Below are 23,935 nucleotides of genomic sequence, written 5' to 3'. Positions count from 1 at the left end.
TGACATATTAACCTTCAAAAACAAATGAAGAGACAAAGCCAAATCAGCTGATTACCATATTTCAAAGTTAATTTCCCTTGTTTCTACTTTCAATTTAAATTCTGTAAAATTTATTGTTATTCAATCATACAAGCTAATTTTTAATTTAATATAAAGTTTTTTCTTGATTTTACATTCTTTCAAGCATTCTCAAACCTCTACTCTCTATCAAACATGTTAAGAATTATAAGTCATGGTCCTGCTTTTTTTCCCATTCTCATTTGTCATCCTAAAGCACTGTTGTCAGTACCAAATCCTTACCTTACCATTCCATACCAAAGTAAGTCAATTTTCAAGACTTGAAATGCACTGAAGCTAGACTCCGAGGCTAGGTTTTCAGATACAAAAGGATCTCCCTAATAATTCTTGGAGATTACACCATTTATCTTTAAGAAATTTCCTGCACAGAGAACTGACTAATTCTGTAACTCTTTCTCAGAGTGATATTTTTGTCAGAATGCAGGACAAGTCAAAATGTTCAGGCTTAAATAAACAATAGTTTAAAAGCAATCCTTAGACCCCCATCTGGAACTAATTTACTTCTCATTTGAACTTCTGGCATTATAAAGCATCCACTTTTATACTGCATTAATTTAAAATTTCCATTAAATTGCTCAATCTCCATGCTTTTATGGGGCTTAAATGTTTTTTATGTCAATTTATTTTGACCATCACAGGAAATAGAGCAAGGAGTAGGGGATGGGGGATGGGACTGCTTCAGAAACTATGGCTATATGAACAAATTTTTGTCCCCTGACTAGATCTGTTAAATTTTTTAGTTCAGCTAGAAATTTTAGGAGTTGAGATGGAGGAGAACATAGGAATCAAGAGAGGTCACCATGAGATGACATTGAAGATAGATAGCACTTCTCTGCTAAGTCCTCTTTTCTTTATCTACATTGAGCATCTTAACTATGCCCACTGCATTTGCCAATCACTAGAAAGTATCGTTCTAGCAATGATCAACTCTCTCCAGCTTCATGCTATGATGTCAGCTGCCTGTGGGACAGTGCTTAGCAGTGACTGGGACATGACAGGCATTTAATAAATAAATGTTGAATGTATGATAGATGGGTAGATAAATAGAATAGAAGATGGATGGATGGATGGATGGATGGATGGATGGATGGATGGGTGGATGGATGTGTAGATGGATGGAGAGATGAGACTTCTCTACCTGGATGTTTTCATTAATGTCTCTTGTTCAACGTGTTCAAATCCACCTCACTTGCACTTAACTCATTTCTCCATTATATTCTGCCTCAGAGAATAACTCAGACTTTTATTCCATATAGACCAATCCCTCTGTCACACTTTGCACATCTAATCAGTGAACAATTTCCATAGGTAACCAGCTCAAATTGAGCCATCTCCCTACTCAGAACCTCTGTGTGCCCATAGACTTCACAGTAAAATCCAAGCTTGTCAATGTGACATATAAGCTCCTTCATAGTCTGGGCTGTGAAGAACCTCACAACCTACCCCCTACATAGCTCCATCCACACACCACTCAACCTACGCTGAACCGCTTGTGGTTCCTAAATGAACCAGGGTCTCCCATGACTCATGGGAGGCCTTTGAACATATGCTCTTTGCTTACAGTACTCTCCCTAAGTTAACAAGTTCAACTCATCCAAGACTTAGCTCACAACTTAGGTCTAATATGAAGTCATTGCAAAGATCTTGCTTAGGGAATCTTCTGTCTTGCTTTCTTTCATGTCTAGCACAGTGATCAATAAATATTTAATGATTAAATTAATGTGTGTAAATCTCATATATGTGGGGAGGAGAGAAAGACTTAATGAGAGAGCCATACAAGAAGCATTTGAAAATATTAAATTTAGATATCAGTAAATCTGAAATCTGATATCTGTGCACACATCTTTGCTCTGAGCCCCTCTCCTTAAGATCTGACATTTCAGAGGATGAAATAGAATATATATGTATAATTGAATCACTTTGCTGTGCAGCAAAAATTAGCCCATTGTAAATCAACTATACTTCAATAAAATTTTTAAAAATTAAAAATTAAAAAAAAAAAGATCTGACATTTCAAGTCACACAATTTCCGGGTGGTTTTTTGACATCTCGTTTCCAGTGCAGCCTATTTCCATCCCCTTTCAGTGAAGAAAAGACTTTTAGTCTGCTTTGACTAGGGGTCCTGAGATTCCAAAGTGCCACATTCTTGGTTTCAGCCATACTTGCAGCTGTTAAGCTCAAACTTCGAAGAGCTGTGCTGTCCCCCACAGGTCCTTCTAGATCAAGTCTTTGTGCTGAGATTTCCATAGTTCACTCCTTGATTTGAGGTGCAATGACCCATGTTTCTTGGGGAAGGCTAGTGTAGTCATAGAAAGAGAAGCCTGCTAAAAGGAAGAACATGAACTTGGGGCTTGGTGGTTGAAGAGAGACCCAGGAATAAAGTACAAAAGGCCAGAAGTGTCAGATCCAGGGGGTGGGGAATAGGGAACTTTTATCTGGAGGCTGGATTTGACAGGAGGATGATTGAGGTCAGGGTGAGGGAAGGAAAAAGGTAAAACTGAACTTCCTCTTATATTTTAGCCAAACCCCATCCATCTCAAAGACGGAAGAGAAGCAATCATAGGATTGACACTTTATACATATTACTCTGATTTTGTCTATTACACTTTCTCTTCTGGAAAACACAAGAAGGTTTTCTCGCTTTGAGGCACTTAAGTCGGTTAGACTCGCCTCAATCTGGCCTTCCTTCCTTCACCCAGGCATCATAACAGGACTTAGACAATATTCTAAATTACCCACATGTCTTTTGATTTTTCCTGGAACATGCAAAAGTGCAAATTCTCAGCTCCTCAAAAATAGGAACCGTGTCTTATTTTCTGTGCTGTCTTCTTCACTGCCTAAAATGTTTCCTGACATTCTATTCTGTGTTGTTGAAAGAAGGAACTTGTTAATGACTGAGGAAACTAGTAAGAAAACAGTTGCTTATCACATACTACTTTATGTCTGTATCATTACACACTTGTTTTTTTCTTTTGCTCCATCTTTTAAAGACCTTTTCAAGAGACAAACAAAAATCTTATTTATATAAAATTTCCTTCTTGCATCTTGAAATTCATATTCTCTTTCTATGTTGCCATGGTTTCTGGTCATGGATATTGCCTCCACTGAGGATGAAGAAATCTAGTCATGAACAAAAAATGCACTCTTCAAAGCATGCCTCTTTGTCAGATGTAAGCTCAAAGGGAAAACAATTCCAACCATTCAGAATTAAATCATATCCATAGAAATATTAAAATATAGTGGTAAATATTGGACATTAGAAAAAGCATGCATTTTAAAGTAAATAAACCTGGGTTCAATCAGTTCTGTCACTTAACTGCTCTGCAAAATAGACAAGTTTATTTACTTTTCAGTTCAGGTTTCTTATGTGTAAAATAGGAACATTAATTCCTACTTTTGAGAGTGTTTATGAGAAATAAATAAGCTTGTAGTCAATATTCAATACAAACTACCCTTTTGATAGTTAGCATTCCAGAAGTTCCATTAATGTCTTTATTTAAATCATAACTAAAATCTACTTAATGGTATTTTCTAAGAGTATATACACTTTAATCCAACAGCTCATATCGTTATTAAATAGGTACTTAGTTCTACAAAATTAATTTATTCAGCAATAAACTATCTCCACAGGTCTAAGGTAGAATTCACTCTTTTTCTGTAAGTAAGCTCATTTTTATTTCTCTGACGCTTATGACCACCAAAGGTTTGGAGTTAAACTTAGGGCTGATAGTAGTATGAGGTCTGGGGCTGTGGTTTCCTCTGGCCCGAGAGAAGGGGCCTGGAGGGTCCTGTAGGTTGACGAATCAGGTTTTCAATAGACATCTGAAGTAGGCATTGAACCTGAGAAGTTGTGCCATATATTCACTGGAAGTTCCGCTGTAAAGAAGATGTTTTCAGATAATAAAAACACACTAGAGTACCAACCTGAGTACAGTAGTAATACGGGGGCCAAATAATTTATCCAGATTTTAATTGTTTCCTCATTGGTTTCTTCAAATATTTATTGAGCACATATCATGTATCAGGCAGTATGCCAGCCATGGGAGATATAGGTGAACAAGGCTTAATCTCTGATCTCAGGTCACTCACAATTTGTAACACATAAGGTAGTATAAGTGAATAATTTACAAGGCAGCTGTGCACGTTTTATAATAGAGAAGAAACAAGTGACAATTTCACATCACATAGGGGGTGATTAATGGCTTGGGAAGGACAGTGAAGACTTGAAAGAGGAGGTGATCCTTCACTGGTTACCACAAGTAGAAATGCTCTGGTGAATAGTAACATTATCTATGAGTCTATTGCTTTCTAAATACATCTTTCTTTTTCCCTTTCATTGATTTAGTTCCATTCTGGGTTACCTACTTAATATGCTGACTAGTTTTTAGCTTCTTTGGACTTTCCAGGGTGCAAAGTTAAAAAAGAAATCAGCCTGAAATTATTTATGGGACACTCAAAATGAGTAAGGATCTCTGCATTGTATTTAAAATAATAATTATTAACCTTGAAAGCAACCTTGAAGAAACATACAGCAAACCATGTTCCGATGAAGCCAAATGATACCATGAGGATGATTGCATTTTCTCTCTGTGCGTTAGTACACCATGCATTACAGAATGAAAGGAGTAGGCTCAGTGCCCCACACGAAGGCAAGAAAGGAAGCCCAGGAATGTTCAGAAGCGCCTAGAAACTCACTTTTTTCTAGAGACATTTCAAGCCTTTATTTTCACCAGGGTTTTGATCCCTTTTTTGGTCACAAAAGCAGTGTTGGGTGACTAAACAATATATTTTCTTCAAAATAGACCCTGTTTCTAAAGTACATACAACTTTCTCCCTGAAATTTTTCAAATTAAGAGTTTAGTAACAATAGAGGACTATACCAATAAGACTTGTCAGCTTTCTAGTGGCAAATTCCTCATCTGTAAAACGAGGGGCTTCCACTAAATGAGAGAGGGTGACACACTGGTGTCAGACAAGAGTGGGCACATATTTCAGGAAGAAATGTAAACAATCTGAGCCTCAATTTCTTCCTTGAGGTACACACATACCTATAATATGTGTATCCATATACATAATCACATGCATATATTCCATGCTATGGGGCAATGAAGAGTAAACATATACATGTAAAGATATAGCACAGCACCTGACCTGATAGCACACACTCAATAAAGGAAGGTGGATAACAATACCGACAAAACTGCACTATTTTTTTCTTACTGTTTTCCCATTATAATTTTTATGATATAGTTTAAGTTGAGGTTGTGCTTAGTGAAGTGAGGAAACCATTCCCAAGTGGTATTAAACTCTTTCCTCTTTCTCTTTTTCATTATTTTTCAAATATTTTACTTATTGTGACATTTTCCCTATCACTCATAAAATTCAAACTGAAAGCAATTTAGTGTTGACTTTTGCCACCTATTTAAGCTTGGTAATGTATACCATTGTTTCACATTTTTTGCTGGCCAAGTAGTTACACTGTGAGTAGTGTAATGAAGTAGAAATGGGAAGAAGAGGAAAAGAGAGACATTCTATCTTCTATGCATCATAATTTTGAGAAGTTTCACATTTGGGACACCGTGTAAGTTTATTATAATATTGTTTCATGGTTTTTAAGCTTTAACACTTGTATTAAACATTGAGAAGTTTGGTTGTAAAAAACTAGGGAAAATAATTCAGATAATGGGCAGTAAATATACTTACAACCCAGAATGGACTCTGATTATGCTAGTATTATCCATATCTGCTTTCTTTTCCTATAACAAAAGTTTTTGTTTGTTTTTCACAGAATAATTAAAACTCTTCGTGAAATAATTGCTCTAAATTTAATAGACTCTTGTGGAAGGTCATTTAAAAGTATTTAAAAGTTACCTGGTCTTACAATTTAAAAATAAATATATTTTGTATGAAAGTACTGCAGGTTACAGAATAAAAACCATATACATCACTTAATACATATTCATAATAACTTTTCATTATGATATGAATGTAGGAGATAATGAGCACCATCTTAGCACAATATGAAATTAAGGGTTTTCACTGGGTGTGTTACCAAGATCAAAGGCAAGTTCAAAAGTTAGTCAAAATGGGTAGGTAAAATTAGTGTTCCTTGAAGTACTCTCAATTGAAGCAGAAATTCTTTTCCTATCCTAAAAATTCTGACCTAACTATTTTAAACACTTTCAGCTGGATTTTTTCCCAAGATAATCAATTGACCATGACTCTATAAGCATATGATAATTTTCCCATAATAAATGCTTATTGTTGTATGCTACTGAGTTTTGGGTTGTATTTGTTACATGGCAATTGCTAACCGATACAGAAAGAAAGGAAAGGTTTCATAAAGGAGGTTATATTTGAACTAGATTTTGAAGGATGATTAGGATTTTATTAGTTAGATAAGGACTTTCAAGGCAGCAGTAACAATGTGATTAGAGGCATTAAGAGATGAATATGCGTGATGTTAGTAAGGAGTACAATCAGTCTGGTGGGGTGATGTAAGGAGTGCTATGGGAAATGATTGAAATTCATGTTGCAGAGGTATATGAGGATCCAGAAGAAGCAAAAGAATCAACTATGAGCCGCAAGGTGATATTGCTATCCATATATTATAGATGAGAAAGCCAGAGTTTGGAGAGGACAGGTAATTGGAAACTGCTTTAACTGAGAACACATTCAATATGCATCAGTAAAGAGATAAAAGTTCCTTTCAGACAAAAAGACTAGATTTTTAATAATAAGGATACATCTTTAAGAGACCTATGGAAAAGACAATGATCACAAATATTTAGGGGGTCTCATATGCTTAAGTATCTTACAACGCAGTTGTATTATACAGATTGTTAATCAAGCTTTTTCATGATTGTATAAGTGAAAAATAATGACATACGTAACAGGATTTTTTTTAAGAATATGAGTCTAAAAAGTAACCTTGGAAAGTTCTGTCTGAATCTCTCTTGAGTATATCTCTTAAATTTTTTTAAAGTATAAGAATATCATGTGTGTTAGCTTTCATTTACCTTGAAAAGTTCCTTTCTTTCTAAAAGTTGGTTTATTGCACAGATTACATCCAATCAATTTTCATTTAAAAATATCATTCTAAGCATTAAAACTGGTACTTCAGATGTCTGCCTCATCGTGATAATGACATCAGCAATTATTTTGAAAAACTAGCCCAGTCTTGTTAACCTTTAGAAATAGTATGGCTATTTTAATATAGAAATTTTCCCTTCTAACTCTTGCTTATAAACAGAATTTTATCCTATTTATTTATTATCTTGATGTCACTTTTAATAATATTTCTTTCAATTAAGTTCTACTTAGTGAATTTTCTGTTTTGTTGGAAACTAGCTTACATTGATAATCATGACAGACAGGAAATAATCTAATCAACTACTATACTTATTATTGCTCATTCTGCTTTAGCCATACTGGCTTGCTTAATATTCCTTGAGCGTATCAAGCACACATTCCTGCTGTAGGGCCTTTGCACTGGCTGTTTCCTCTTCCTGAAGCACTGTTCCCCCCACATATCTTCCCTCATCTCTTTCTTCTATCACCTTCTCATCCAGAATTACCCTGGTCACCCAATCTTAAATAACAACTCTCACACCCTCATTTCCCAATGCTGAATCCCCCTTACCTTGCTCTTCCTATTTTATCTGACAGAACTTAACACCTCTAACAGACTATTGTAGTTTATTTTTAATTATTAATTAATTAATAATTATTTTTAATTAAATTATTTAAATAATTAATTAATTATTTTATGGTTATGTGTTTTTTATCTGTCTCCTCCTAGAAGAATATAAGCTTGGTAAGTTCAGAGATCTTTGTCTCAATTGTTTACTGGATTATTACAAACACCTAAAACAGAACCTGGCACAGAGAAGTTACTCAAAAAATACTTATTCGATGAGATGAGGTCAGCGAGCGTTTGGGGAAAAGATGTGAGAGATGGTTCAAGTTTTAACAGAATCATTAGCTGCTGTGTGGAGAGTAGTTTAAGGGAGTACTGGGGGGTGCAGTTAAAATAGGGACACCACTGAGAAAGCAATTGTATTATCGTTAAGAGGTAAAACCATGTGATGAGAGTAGTCGTGGTGGAGGAGGTGAGACTTGGTAAGATATATCCCATATGAAAATTATATCTCATAATAAAATTATAATAAAACTAGGGACGAAATAATACTGGTGAAGTTTTGTAATTACATCAATAAATGGTGAATGTCACTTACACGCCTCAGACAATTTAAATAACAATAGAGCCTTTAGCAGATATCATTTCCAAAGATGTAAAATTATTTTCATTCTTTCGACTAATAATTTTACATTATATTATAGAAAACTTAATAATATATAAAATGCATTTGTCTTTTCCATGAATAATCTGTGAGAGATGAAAACATGTTTTCAAAAAATGAATATATGACATGTCCATTTTTCAAAATGGCTTTTGATGATTTTTACTGCATTTGAAGTAGATTGAATTTTTTTTTAATGTGTGATTCTTTTGTTAAAATAACCATGACATAAAGATGTAGATCCCTTTAAAAAGAATATAAAAACGTGTAGATTGATTTCATTGATTAAGCCGAGCAGCACTGCCCATTGCAAGGTGGCAATCTGAAACTAAGCCCAAAACCCAGGAGTCAGCAGGAATGACGTTATCAACAACAAAATGATAACTCAGAGGTGCACCAGAATCATTTTTATATTCTTGGAACAAATTGTTTAAAACCAAACCCCAGAATTAATTTACTCCAATATTAGACAATGATCTGATCTGATTCTAACAAGCTTGTTAATATGGCTTATCCATCTTTGGAATAATAAAAGTAACAAAGTACATTTATAGATAGGTTATTAGAGGTAGTCTCGGAAACCGTGGCAAAAAGAGAAAGCCATGGTATTTCAGGGAGGAAAAAATTATATATGCGTGTATATGGAAAAATATATTTATATAACCAAAAATTAAAAATATGCAAAAGCCCTAGCACTTAAGAATTGTTTTGCCTCAACAACTCTACAGCTTCTAAAAGTATCACCACATAACTACACAGGGCACTAATCAAGATTCTTAACTAAGATCCAGACGTTTTAAGAGTGATTTAGTTCTACTCAGTATGCTTGGTTTTGAAAGGCAATGGCCTGTCTAAAACATTTTATAAAGATTTCTTTGAGAAATGATTAAATTTAAATGGTCTGGGAACTGGGGTACTTCAAACTTCAGTTATGTAAAAAATTTTGTTAATTTTAATAGCTCATGGCCTGAAGATGCCAGATAAATGAATTTTTCTAGGTCACAACCTTTTGAGTTAAAACACCATGTTCTGACAAAATGTGAAACTCTTTGAATACTGCAAGCAGTTATGTTTACTAACACTGACAATTGAAAAACAGAAGAATATCTCCGTCTAGGGCTTACAGTTTCTTACACGAAAAAAAAAAGACAGTCTCAAGAGAGTGGACAGTGACAGACTCTGCAAGTTGAAGATCAAACCACAAGTACACTCACTGTGGGAAGTATTATAGGGTCAGTGGCCTTAGCTACTTTAGGCACTGCAAATATTTTGGCTCAAATCCAGCCTCACACTCTGTAATTAGAAAGAACATTGCTGCTTTCAGTCTCCAGCCAAGCCACGTTTACTTGTAGTCTGTTTTATGAGGTTTTCATTGCAATTTGCACTGGGATCTCTCATATAAACCACTGCAGTAGGGGGGGTATATACCCTGTTGATCTTAACAGAGGCAACAGACAAAGGAGAGACTGACAGTGACTTTCAACTAAATAGTCTTGTTTCTCCAAGGATTATCTTTATAGACTACTACATACAGGGCATTTCAGTAAAACTACCATAATAGACATTTTTAAATGATAAAATACAGTAGACATTGATTCTTTAGTTAGGGTCAGTGGGATCCCAGGAAGACCATCAAGGGTATTCAGAGGGCTGGTGATCCTGCTGAAATTATATACTAGACTGTGTGTATATACATTTTTCCAGGGAAAGGGTCCAAAGCTTACATTCTATTTTTAAACTGTCTGTGATACTCTCCTCCAAAAAAAGTTTTTTTAAAGATTAAAAACCATTGTTTTCAACTATAATACAAGAATAAGAAAATGTTCAGCATGTGTCCCATCGGTTTTTTAAGGACAATAGAATCCACCTCTCTCAAGCATCGCTCTTTTTCTGACTCACTTTCTAGTTAAATATTAGCCAGATGGCCTTGGCCTTAAATTCAGTTTAGACAATGGAGAAATTACAGGCTTCGGAAACAGCCTCTTGAATTCACATCCTGACTCAGCCACTAACTAGCTAGGTGAGCTTAGTTAAATGAGTTAACCTCTCAGAGCCTCAGTTTCCTTATCTGAAAAATGGGGTCAATCCAAGTACCTGCCTCTCAGGGGTGAAGTGCTGGTCGAGGAGATCATGCAAGTGAAGTGAATAGCATAGTTCCATATCCTCATCCTGACTGTAAGTACTTCATTGGCCTTACTTTTGAGAAGCTTTAATGATTCACTAATAAAATCTGTAATTTTGAATATTTTTCATAATACAAATATCTTTTCATTACAGTAAAAATCATCACATTTTAACTGGTCTTTATCAATCATCATCAGTATTCAAACTTTAGACACCCATATTGTAATGCTTTATGGCTAAATTCATTGTTTTGCTAAAAACTCTGTATGTGCGCATTTTCACATTGTGATGTTTTTAACTCTGTGACTAAAGGAACAAATCTAAGATGTTCATTAATGCACAACAAACCATTAAAACATCACACTAATTTTTAGGCCACAATATGAAATTTTAAAAATATCTGAATAAACATAAATCGGTATATCGGGTTTATATTGGGTTTATATGCCCAGGAAACATAAAACACATATAGTTGTATGGGCTATTTCTCTTTCCTGATGAGGGTAAGAACTATAAGGAAATTAACAAATTTGATTGAAATGTTGTTCTTTTTTTCCACAGCTCTTGTAGTGAGATTTCTGACCAAACGGTTCATCTGGGAATATGATCCCACCCTCGGTAGGTCAAATTTTGTTTCATCCTTCTCTCCGATCAAAGTTTTGACCCAGAAGAGAGAATGACATTTTCTGTTGCAACAATTTTAAGCATCTTGCAGCTATTTGGGAAGTGCTTTATCAAATCATGCGAAGAAGCCCTGTAAGAAGATGGTTGTGTGTTGCATGCCATCTGTGCTTAGAACCCTGTGGAATTTTTTTTTTTTTTTTAAAGGAACTCCTTTATTTACTTATTTATTTATTTATTTTTGGCTGTGTTGGGTCTTCGTTTTTGTGCGAGGGCTTTCTCTAGTTGCGGGAAGTGGCGGCCACTCTTCATCGCGGTGCGCGGGCCTCTCACTATCTCGGCCCCTCTTGCTGCGGAGCACAGGCTCCAGACGCGCAGGCTCAGTAGCTATGGCTCACGGGCCCAGTTGCTCCGTGGCATGTGGGATCTTCCCAGACCAGGGCTCGAACCCGTGTCCCCTGCATCGGCAGGCAGACTCTCAACCACTGCGCCACCAGGGAAGCCCCACCCTGTGGAATTTTAATGCGTAGAATGAAATCAGGTCAAACCAGAGACAAGAAGGAAATGGGTACAACTTGATGCTCTTCCATCAGTAAACGTAGCATGCATCATTCTAGTGGGAGAAAGAGGTTGCAGCGGTCGTGGCTAATTGGGTGTGGGAGAGAATGGCATGGGGAGGAGAGGATAACAGTAATATTAAACTTGTGAATGCTCATTTGGGGAAAATGTATAAATAAACTATGTTTCTCCCTCTCTTCTCTCCAATGAATCTGATTTAAGCCTATTTAAAAAACAAAAAAGAAGCAGCAAAAATTGATATCTGTAGATCTTGAAAGTAGCAGTAGTGTTAACGGATGAGGTATTCGTCACATGTATTTTTCATAGTCCAAAGCAGAGTACTTATTCGTAATCTATTTAGTTCTCATCTTCAAAATAACACTGAAAATCCATGGGTTCCAAATTAAGCTAAGATTTGACTCTGAATTAAGCCTCTGAGTTTTTGTTTGTTATGCTTCGGGACCTCAGTTGGTTTTGTAAAGGTCAACGTCTTTGAAATCCATATGAAGAGGGAGAGGCAAACATCATTTCGTTACCAGGCACAGTGTCCCAGACCAAGCTGGCCTTACTCAGAATGATGAAGTGGGGCAAGGTGATTCCTGGTTTGGTTTTTGTTTTTGTGTTTATCACTACAAGGTTACACACATTCAGTTTAGAAGGGGGCTTTCTTTCCCCTTGTGCCTCCTTTCATTGCTTTCACTCATTCATCTGACAAGTATGTATTAAATGCCTCCTATGTGTCACATGATTCTAGGTGCTGAGGATAAATCAATAAGCAGAGGGAGAAAACATGGGCTTTGGTTGAACTTACAGTCTAATGAAGAGAGAAGAGTCAATAAACAAATATATACATGTCAAATAGTAATAAGCATCACAAAGGGAAACTGAACAGGGAAGGGGACAGAGAGTGATCTTATATTTTATCTAATCTTTAACTTTTTTTATTTTAACATTTTTTCTACTATTTTTTTTTAAATTTTACTTATTTATTTATTTATGGCTGGGTTGGGTCCTCGTTTCTGTGCGAGGGCTTTCTCTAGTTGTGGCAAGTGGGGGCCACTCTTCATCGCGGTGCGCGGGCCTCTCACTATCACGGCCTCTCTTGTTGTGGAGCACAGGCTCCAGACGCGCAGGCTCAGTAATTGTGGCTCACGGGCCTAGTCGCTCCACGGCATGTGGGATCTTCCCAGACCAGGGCTCGAACCCGTGTCCCCTGCATTGGCAGGCAGATTCTCAACCACTGCACCACCAGGGAAGCCCCTAATCTTTAACTTTTTAATCTATAGAATTTATTTTAGTGAGAAATAAAAGGTGAAGACCCAACATCTTTTCCAAATAGTTGACCAACTGTCTTCCTATTATTTATTAAACAATCCCCACCTTTCCCCACTGCTTCCAATGCTGCCTTTTTTTCATACATGGGATCATGTACGTGAGGATGCAGTTCTAGATTTGCTTGTCACATCCAATGCCAGTACCACACTCTTTTGATAATTGTATGTTCCTGAGAACATGTTGAAACCCAGTAGAGAAAGCCTTCCTTCTTTACTTTTTTACAGAATTATCTTGGCTATTATCTCTAGTTTATTCTTCCAGGTCAATTTTTAAAACTCTATCATAATATGACATAATTTTTATTGGAATTGCATTAAAACTATAAATTACTTTGAGAAGATTCACAGCTTTAAGATATTTAATCTTTTAATCTAAGAGAACAGCATGTCTCTACATTCATTAATCATCTCTGTTTTTGCTTTTAAATAAAAAGTTTTTCAACATCAGTAATTTTTGACATGTTTTAATATAGCCACAATCTAATCTTAAGATGATATATGTGGATCTAAAAATGCACTTGGTTTGAAAAAATCATTATCTATTGTTTGCCCCACCTAAGTAAATGCTTACTCTCCTCTTATATTTTTATTACTTATCTAAGTTTTATAAAGATTATAGTCCCTGAGAATCTTAATAATTTATGGGAGTTAAATAGAAAAATACTAATTTTACTTAGCTGTACCAGTACGTCTCAATGAAAGATGAAGCTTCTAAAAAATGATCTCATAAAATTTTGAGCTCTCTCTGAATATGTTCTAGTAACTAATGTTACTTTTTAATTAGTCTTGGGTGAACCATTTTCCCTCTGGTTTTATTCCTTCTGAAAAACGACAGCTATTAATAGAAATCTCCTGCATCAGTTATCTGTAACTCAGGCTTCCTTCACTAAGAATAATGAAATTTTATTGAGTAACCTTGTACCGTGCTGCTGCGAAAGGATTGCAGCTGCTAGGCAACAAGAGTGATTTCAGGAGTATCAGATAGATGACTCACTCCCAGGTGAGGCTTTCATTCAGTCACCCTGGAAACTGGATGTGTGTGTGTGTGTGTGTGTGTACACTCATGTACTAGAAGTCACTAATGTTCTAGCCTACAGGAGTTTCCAATCCATCTGATTCAAGATGAACCAAGCATTTCCTGTATGTAACTTCATACTATTATTATAGAGTTTCAAAACCACCACCCAAAGGGAAAGCTACCTTAGAAAGTAAAATGGCATATTTGCAAAAAACAGTTTTGAATTCTGAATGCACAGCCTTCCTCAAAAACATGGGGCCGTTTTTCAGCCTGTAACAGAATTATTGCTCCATGAGAAGCTGAAGACTATGAACACCATTCAACATGTTAACAACACGGGAATATCTATTGCTCTGAGATAATTCTATAAAGAAAATGCTTGCTACTATAATAGCAAGTGATTCCCCAAATTTAGATTTTTTTCTTTAAGGAGAAGAACTATCACAGGAATTCCAATTAGGGATGGAGGCTCAGAGGGTGAGGGAGAATTAAACTCACATTCTGGTGGCACTTACATTTCATAAAAGAAGGAAATATTATTAGCCTCCAAGTGTTTTGAAGGATATAATCCAAGAAAAAAGTTCAATCCCTTACATTGGACAATTTTAGTTTTCCTTAAATTTTTCTCATTTCGCCATGGACCAGTGAAATCTTTGTCAGAGGCCAGAGCTGGTCTGTGAATTGCATTCAAAAACCACCACTGAAGGCTATAGGATTTGGGACTTGGACCACCTAACCAGGAAAAACCCCTGATTGATGGAGGTGTCAGCAGTGTTCTGGGTGCAGGACAGCTTCTGTGTTCTGATTAGATTCTAAAAAAAGAACTGAATCTCTACCTCTGAGAGTCATATTACCTTCAGAAAATGCTGATCATGGTAGAGAACACAGACAAAGGCTTAGATCGTGTACAGTTGTGTGTGTACATGTACTTCTGCTTGTTGGGGGCAGTTGGAGAGAGAGAGAGAGAGCGCCTACTACTACCTAGGAGGCACCCTACTCTGTGTTTGAATGGATTATGGTGTCTCTACTTGGTTAGTAAAGGCTCAGACAAGAGTGAGGGTAGGAAGTGGGAGACATATTGGACACACTGACACTTTGATTTTGAGATTGGTTCTTCCTGCCTGCATTACAATTCCCTCTGCTTGGAGAGGCTCATTCTAGGAGAGAGACACACCCAGAACAAATGCTCTCCGCTGGATACTAAAGCAGAGGTGCTCAGACAACTCACAGAACTATTTAATATTGGCACAGCAAGGAACTTTGAGATCGTCATTTGGCAAATAAGGAAACAAGTCCAAAGAAGTAAATTTATCCAAGATTACATGGCTAGTTTGTGGTTAGACCAGCAGTAGAACTCCAGTTAGTACAATTCCCACTATAGCATAAATCAACATTACTAACTGCCATTGTTACTGTACTAGCCAAATGTCCATATTAATATGTTGAAATTTGCAGAAGAGCTAAATTAGTGAAAGGATTAATCACACAAAACATCCCTTTGAGCATCAGTTTCTTTTAGTATACAAAATATACTTCTGTTTACAAAATGGTAATGAATAAAGGTTAGAAATCATGTATCTCTCATATACAGTGAACTTCAGATATATGTTTAATATATATATATTTAATATGCCTAATTCCATCTTGAAACTAATATTGACCTTACAGTATACAATATTTGGTTCATTTCAAAGTATCTCTTAAACAATCATTCTCCCTACCCTTCAAGAAAAAAGACTAAAAATTATCATTCTCTGTTAGTATGAAAAAAAGAAAAGTGTTTTCACCCTCCAAACACATACACATCTATTCTTATGTTTTAGAATGAATAGTAGAGTTTCACTCCAAAGTACTTAGTACATTTTTTAGAATTATCTTCGGATAATTCTAGCACACGGATGCACAACGTTTTGCCTCTGTAAGCGATGTTCCCACTGTTTTACATGTAGACATGGGTTCCTAATGAGAGAGAGAAGGGGCTTAAAGAAAAAAATGCTTCAAATGGCATGAAACCAGTGTTCAGCTTAAATGAAATCACTGCTGTCACCCGCTGCTCTGTCTGTGGCTAGCATTCCCTCATTTCCTGCCTTTCAACGTTTCCGTTTCGGTTAACAAACAGCCAAAGATCACACAACTTCATACCATTTTCACTATATTTTATTCCCCCCCTACTGTGACCTTCTGTGGTTGAAATACATATCCTATTTATCATGGGGGCAACTGAGAAAAATGTCCCTGTCTGTCAGACAACTTTTGGTGCAAAGAGATGGGCCAGAGCCCAGAACTCTGTTTTCCAGGCTCCAGGGCTGATGCCAGACCTTTCAAAGGGAAGGCAGCGCAAAGGTCACTGCAGAACAGTGGAGAGAGAAACAAAAAGCGCATATATCCTAGCTGTGTGCTGCCCTCTGGCCTCTCCTCTTCAGGCTGGAGCACTGAAGATGAAAAGGAAATAACTGAGAGAAAACTTCTAGATGAGTAGTCACTGTAAATGGTATTTTAGAGCATTCAATTAGACAAAACAATAATCTCCCATTTAACATAGAAGAGTAGGGGGATGGAATGATCTAGAATTGAGAATCATTGTACATACCACATAAGGATTATGTATTATAGGAAAAGGACTGTAACGTAAAATACACTTGTTAAAATCTATTGAACATAATCCCATTTTCATTTTTTAAGATGGAGGACTAGTGATTTACAATAGTATATTAGTTTCAGGTGTACAACATCGTGATTCAATTTTTTATAGATTACACACTATATAAAGTTATTATAAACTATTGGCTATATTCCCTGTACTGTACATTTATTTACAATAGCCAAAATATAGAAGCACCCTAAATGTCCATTACCAGGTTATCATTTATATGTGGAGTCTAAAAAAAACAAAACAAACAAAACTTCATTTTAAAATTTTATTTTTTGGAAAATACATTCGCAATGGGCCGTGCCTATGGCAATGATCATTACACATGACTGATGGCAGGTCGAAGGCTAGCTTGGCTAGCTTATGCTGCTTAGTTAAGTTCCCTTTCTGTGGTTTCTATTTTGAGTAGGAGATTTGATTTACAACAAAGTTACTTAAAACTGTGGTCAGAAAAGAACTGTAAAATAGTTGATGAGCTGAAAAAATGAAAGTCAGAAACATGAGACAGATAGAGAGGAAATGAAATAAAAACACTGGTTTACTGGCTACCCTGATGAGAAAGAAACTTCTAGGTTTTAGTTAGTTGCTTGGTTAGTGATTTGGGTACTTGAAGTGCAAATAATTGAGTTCATTGAGTTATTACTTAAGTTAATCATGCTGCTGTTTTCCTGGCACCATGTCATGTGTATGTGAAGCCTTTATATTATTTCACTTTATTTTTCCTGCATCCCCTCTTCTGATATCATTGCCCTCCTCTTTCCCATAGGTACATAATCTAATATGGTTGCTACTTAGCACAGTGGTTCAAAGCCTAAATTCCTAAAGCCAGTCTTCTGGGTTCCAGTCTCAACTGTACCATTTACCACTTAACACCTGTGTGACCTTCAGCAACTTATTAAATGTTGTTGTGCCTCAGTTTCTTCACATAAAATGGATCTGATAGTAATACATACTGCATGAAATATTTGTACGGAATAAATGAGTTAACATAAGTAAAGCATTTAGAACCATTCGTGTTCAAATGATAAGCAGTATGTGCTAGCTATTACATATTTTTTGAAAAAAGTATTTTTCTATATATGCATATACTTTAAGTTTGTATGCATTTTATCATGCTGTAGATCTACCTATAGAGGTAATCATGTGTTTTTTTTTTCTTTAGTCCTTTAACGTGTTAATTGCACTAATAGTTATAAACACTTTGCATTACTGAAATAAACTCTACTAGTTAATGATGTACTTTTCTTATTACACTGTTGGATTCAACTGGGTAATATTTTATTTAGAATTTTTGAATCTATGTTTAAGAATAAAATTAGCCTACAATTTTTTTCTCTTTTCTCTTCATATTACTTTTGCAATACTTATTGTTGGAGTTTGTGTAATGGGTAGCTATTCTTTTTTTTTTTTTTCTAGAACAGCTTGTTTAATGTTTAATAGCAATCTCCTATAAAGCCAATTGAGTGTAGTTATTTCATTATGATAAAGCGAAATCTACAATCAGCATTTAAATTTATTTACCCAGTATTGATCTACTTGTGTTCTATTTCTCATTGCACCAATCTGTGTATTTTTTCTCTCACAGAATTTATCAAGTGTTTGAAATTTGTTTGCTATACAGTTCATAATATTATTTTATTTTTATTACTATTTCACCAGAATGTGTAATCATTTCCCCTTTTTATGCTAAATTTTGTTTGATCGCACCTTCTCTCTTATTAGTCAGTATTGTCAGATTTTTACCTTTCCTCCACCCACCTTTTTTTTTTTTTAATTTTTCAAGCACCATGCTTTGGTTTTGTTAACCTTATCTAATTTTTTCTACTGTTTTCTCTTTTACTTCTTTCCTCATATCTTCTTGGATTTAGTCTGTTTTCCTCTTCTAACAGTTGAGCTGAATAATTTGCTCACTTTTTTCAGTTCTTCCTTTTTATCATGTCATCATTTGGAGTAAGACAAGTACATTAGCTCACTCAAATCTGCCTCTGGTCTCTTCCCCCACCTCCAAACTGATATATTGTTGTTATCTAGAACTGTAATTCTGGATTGCTTTTGGTGCCGTTTCATTGCTTTGCTTGACTCCATTAGGATCTTGAATTCAGTTTTGCTGATGAGAAGCCCAGGCTCAATCTGAATCACATGCTTTTGTAGGTGATGTGATTTTTTCCTCTAGATCCTTTAAAATTTTCCTCTTTGTCACTGATATCCTTACATTTTGTTGTAACAGGTTGAGACATGGGACTTTTTTCCTTGTGTGTCCCATTAGTTCTTTTTTAAAATTTATTTTATTGAAGTATAGTTGGTTTACAATATTGTGTTAATTTCTGCTGTCCAGTGAAGTGATTCAGTTATACATATATACATGCTTTTTCATATTCTTTTCCATTATGGTTTATCACAGGATATTGAATATAGTTCCCTGTGCTATACAGTAGGACCTTGTTGTTTATCCATTCTATACTGTCAGTCCTTTTGATATGAAGTTGTTCAATGCCTCTCATCCTGGGAAATTCTCAGTCACTACAACCTCAAATATTTTCCATCCTTCTATGTATTTTATTCTCTCTTTGAGGCTCATTTTATAGTAGAAAATAACATGTCTATTTCTATTATCCGTATCTCTTATATTTTACTTTCAAATTTTCCTTCTTATCATTTACTAGTGCTTTCTGAGAGAGTTCTTCAACCTGAACTTCATCAACTTAATCATTTATTGAGTGCTTTATGACAGTTGTTCTAGTTTTCATACAGAGCAGCACCATTTTAACTTCTGGTTTCCATTTCATGTCAGGGGCACACTCAGTCACCTAGTGCTCTTGCCCCTGCTAACTTCTCCTGACTCCAGCAGAGCTTGGGGACTACGCTGATATTATCCTACCAGCCTCTGGCTGGTATTCAACTGCTGCCATTTTTCTACCTTGAAGAGGCAACATGAACTCTGCTTTGTTCCCTCTCCCCTCCATGCTGCCCAGCCCTCCTCTATGTTGGGTAACTGTTCCTCACCAACCCCCAGTCACTGAGGTCCAACCACCTTCTACTGCCCCAAGGGTCCCTCATAGCTTTACACAGTCATTTTTTACACGGTTAGCCACCCACTTCCCTCTGATGTTTATTACCTTCCTAGGGTTGAGGTCTAGATAGAAATGAACAGCTTCTGTCTATATGCCATCTTGTCAGGAACAGGAATTAACATGATTCCAGAAACTGGATTTTTAGGAGTATCAAGGTAGAATGCACTTGTAGGAATCACTTTCTCATTTTAGGATGTAGAGGCCTCATTCTAGAAGGAAGAGAGCATCAGGAAGCTGGCCTCATAGGAGAATAAAATAAGAGGCAAAGACTTCCTAGGATGCACATTCCCTTACGCTATAAAAACAGACATACTCCTGTGACTAATTTGTAATCCTAAGCATCAAATTAAATCATGCACTTATTTACCTTTTCACCTTCTTTTTTGCTCCTTCCCTCAGAATCAACCTACCGACACCAAGCAACCATTGATGATGAAGTTGTCACCATGGAGATACTAGATACTGCTGGCCAGGTGAATGAGGAATAAGCTAAAATCTTTTCTGGATCAAATAAAAATGAGATGTGCATAATATGAACAAAATTAAGATACTTTCCTAGAATTAACTAATGATGCCTAAAGACTTTTTAATTTAATTATCTAGTTATTTTATATACAATATTAACTTATTTGCAACAGTATTAACTTATTTGCATATGCATCCTTATGTAAATTACCCAGTACTCCAAAGGGGTTTTGAAAATATCATAGCGTTCACATAATATCATCTGGAATAGAATTGCCCACCTATATTTTGGGGAGTTGGGGAGATCTCCCAAAACTCCCATTGGAATGCTGTGATAAAGTTAAACAGATATCATTACTGGAGAAGTTCTCAGAGCCTTAATATGCTTATGTATAAGGTGAATCTTTAAGAAATTTACTATATATTATATTCTAAACTTATATGACCTTAGAATCTTTTTTTGGAATACTTTATTTTAAGAATCCCTTCTGTAATATTCTTTTCAGACCTCACCACATCCGATTGAAAATTTGAGCCACATCATTGAACAATAGTAACTTATTTTAAAATGAAACTAATATAAATTTGTTTTGTAGCCAGTCGTTCTGAAATTATAAACAAGTTCATAGGTAGGTTTGGTTCCCAAGATTAGGCATGACCACTAAGAATGAGAGTTAGGTAGCTGAAGGATTTCATGGTGCTTTTCAGTTACTTGGGATCCCAAGAAGACTTGAATTAAAGTATTTAATCCAAGAAATATACTTGCAGCTAATTATACAGTTTTCCTTCTCATCACTACCTGCTCCCTATATATGCTCTCACCTTCCAGCACTGATTCTAAAGAGAGGCAGCAGGGAAATACTTGCCTGCAGAAGTCATTTGAGCCTATAAAGGCAATGCATTTTCAAATCACACATGCTACCTTCTTAGGAAGGAGGGATCACCCACTTTGAGAATCACTGCTAATGATGTTCTGTCATTATTGGAACTGCATAATATTTGGAGGGTGTTGAGATAGAAAAAGAAGCCAAAATCCCCTGGCTTTGAGTTTGACTCTCTATACAATTTTTCACTGTTTTTCTGTCCTGGTGGCTAATTGTCTCTAATCTGAAGAGAGGAAAAATTTAAAAAAAAAAAAAAATCAAAAACCACTATGCCGTGCCTCTAATTCTGATCTCAAAGGATGGGATAAGGTCTACTTGTCTGTTACCTATTGGCCAATTCTTTATTTGTGATGAAAAGTCTCAGAGGCAATATGCTCAACTAAGAGTATAATTTCTTTATAGTTCTTGGGATTACACACTTAATGATGTGACAAGAAAAAATTAGAAGCCAAAAGTTAGGTTCTATGCAGTTAGAAAATGTTTAGTTCCCTAAGTAATGCTTCTACTCCAAACTGATTGGGAAGGTCAGCTTGTTCAGGCAGACTACCAAGAAATTTTAATGACACTGAATATAAGGAATAGTCATTAAGGGATCACCGTTAGCATTTGCAGCATCTATACATGGCAATTACTTCCAGGTCTCCCGACTGCCGTATTTTCCTTGCCAACAGGAAGACACCATTCAGAGGGAAGGACACATGCGATGGGGGGAAGGCTTTGTGCTGGTCTATGACGTTACTGACCGAGGAAGTTTTGAGGAAGTGCTGCCACTTAAGAACATCCTGGATGAGATCAAAAAGCCCAAGAATGTGACTCTCATCTTGGTTGGAAACAAAGCTGACTTAGACCACTCCAGACAGGTTAGTACAGAAGAAGGGGAGAAGCTGGCCACAGAATTGGCATGTGCTTTTTATGAGTGTTCTGCCTGTACCGGGGAAGGGAACATCACCGAGATATTCTACGAGCTGTGTAGAGAGGTACGTCGCCGGAGGATGGTCCAGGGCAAGACGAGGCGACGCAGCTCCACCACGCACGTCAAGCAAGCCATTAACAAGATGCTCACCAAAATCAGCAGTTAGGCAGCTCTGTTCTTGTGAAGGCCCTGCTCAGGTGGGTTGGGTAATTGGAAACACTTTCTTGCCCTTTTTCCCTTTTTCTCCCACCAAATAAAAGAAAATACTCCATTCCTTGTTCTGACTCTGGGAAACATCTGGGCTTCCCACTGGTCCCAGCCTCCCATATGTTGGGAAGTTACAGAGTGTTTTAATGCAATTTCAGTGCTGACAATCTATCTTTTGCCTGCTTGAATAAAATATGCTCTATTGCAGTTTGAACATGTAATCACCAGATTCTGCAAAGGCTGTGTTCATATTAAGCTATTTTTAGGCATCTTCACCTTGCTTCGATAGATGGAAGTCTTTTCAAAGGCATTTTTAAATTCCATTCCTTGTCAAAGTCTACAAATGATCACCCTAAAAGTCTAAGATAATAGAAAATACAGTGAGAACACAGGAAGAGTACCTAAGATGTTGGACCAGGGAATAGAGCCTTAGTTTCTATTTGAAGTGAGGATTTTTCTGAATTATCTTAAATCATCTAGTTTTTCTTTAACCCTTGTTTTGTTCTTAAATTCAAACATGCTCTCACAAAGTTTTCCATTGTCATAGAGAGTTTCATTTCAATTTGAGTTGGTTCTCTCCTTGATCTATTGATCATTGCACCCTAATTCTTCTGTGGCTCCAACAAGATTTAATTATAACAAAGGCAGCAGGACCCCTCAATTCAAATCCTCCTGGACCATTTTTCACCAAGCCCAGGGCAACGTAAAGACGAAAGGAATCTTTTCACCAAGCCCTGACTTTATTGAATGCTAATAGAGGATTTGGAATTAGAGGTGTCTGGTTCATTTCTCTCTCTGCTTATCATCTTAGAAGAAAGACAACATTCAAAACAACAGGAAAATTAAGAATGAGGCTTAACTACCCTTCCGTTGGGGATCCCAGGCTTTGTGGCAGGCACAGTAAGAATCATCCTTTGATTCATTAAGTTGGCTACGTGGCTTCTAATATTTCAGATAAATTAATCCACTTAGGAGAATTCAGAAAAGAATGAGTGATTATAGAGTTCACTATACCCGAATAAATGCATATAAAACAGATTCTTATATTGCAAAAGTACAGTCTATAACTGATAAAGCTTTACGATTCTTTTTTCCCTATTATGCCCCCATATATCAAGATTTGGGCACTTTATTTTGGAAGAAAATATATATCTTTTACATATGTGTGTATTTATAAATGCATAGATATATGTATAAAAATTTGTAAGAGTTGGAGGCTTTAATTCACCAACGCATTTGGACAACTCAGTGTAACTGACTATTTTATGTGAATATAATAAAAAGCAAAATTTTCACATTCGGTCACATTCAGGCAGTCTTTCTTGTGATAATATAAAAAGTTTGTAGTTTTAGGAGAGACTTCAAGAGATTGTTGGATTGCAGAGCTGACGAATCAGTGAATGTGATATAGAAAAGAAGCACCTGAACAGGTCTGTTCTTGTGAAGGTCCTGTGGAGGTGGGTCGGGTAATTGGAACCACTTGAATATAATAATAGCTACATTTTTAGAGTGCTTAGGTGCTATTTTAGGCGCCTTATGTATTATCTCATCATATTCTCACAATACCCCTATGCAAGAGACAGTATTATGATCACAGTTGTAAGGATGAAGATACTGAGCCACAAGGGAAAACAAGTTTGCACAGCTATTTAGTGGGCAGAGCCGGGATTTGAACCCAGAGAGGCAAAGTCAGACAGTAGAGCCCATAC

At 36.2% G+C, this 23,935-nt stretch overlaps 1 protein-coding gene across 4 annotated transcripts in view; it reads left to right on the top strand.

The window, feature by feature from the left end:
- RERG (RAS like estrogen regulated growth inhibitor) overlaps positions 1-23,526 on the top strand; it is a 105,683-nt gene extending 82,157 nt beyond the window's left edge. Inside the window, exons 3-5 of one of the 4 annotated variants that reach the window (XM_082352605.1) lie at positions 11,067-11,123; positions 20,157-20,230; positions 21,745-23,526. In XM_082352605.1, coding sequence (XP_082208731.1) covers positions 11,067-11,123; positions 20,157-20,230; positions 21,745-22,185 — 572 coding nt within the window. In that variant the 3' untranslated portion in view covers positions 22,186-23,526. The remainder of the gene's footprint in view (positions 1-11,066; positions 11,124-20,156; positions 20,231-21,744) is intronic. The other 3 variants (XM_082352606.1, XM_082352607.1, XM_082352608.1) reach the window with 3 other exon arrangements.
- Positions 23,527-23,935: the final 409 nt, after the last annotated feature.

The sequence above is a fragment of the Balaenoptera borealis genome, assembly GCF_965194805.1.
Source record: "Balaenoptera borealis genome assembly, chromosome: 13".
Lineage (NCBI taxonomy): Eukaryota > Metazoa > Chordata > Mammalia > Artiodactyla > Balaenopteridae > Balaenoptera > Balaenoptera borealis.
Note: the sequence above shows the minus strand (reverse complement) of the source record. Positions and strands in the feature narration are given on the sequence as shown.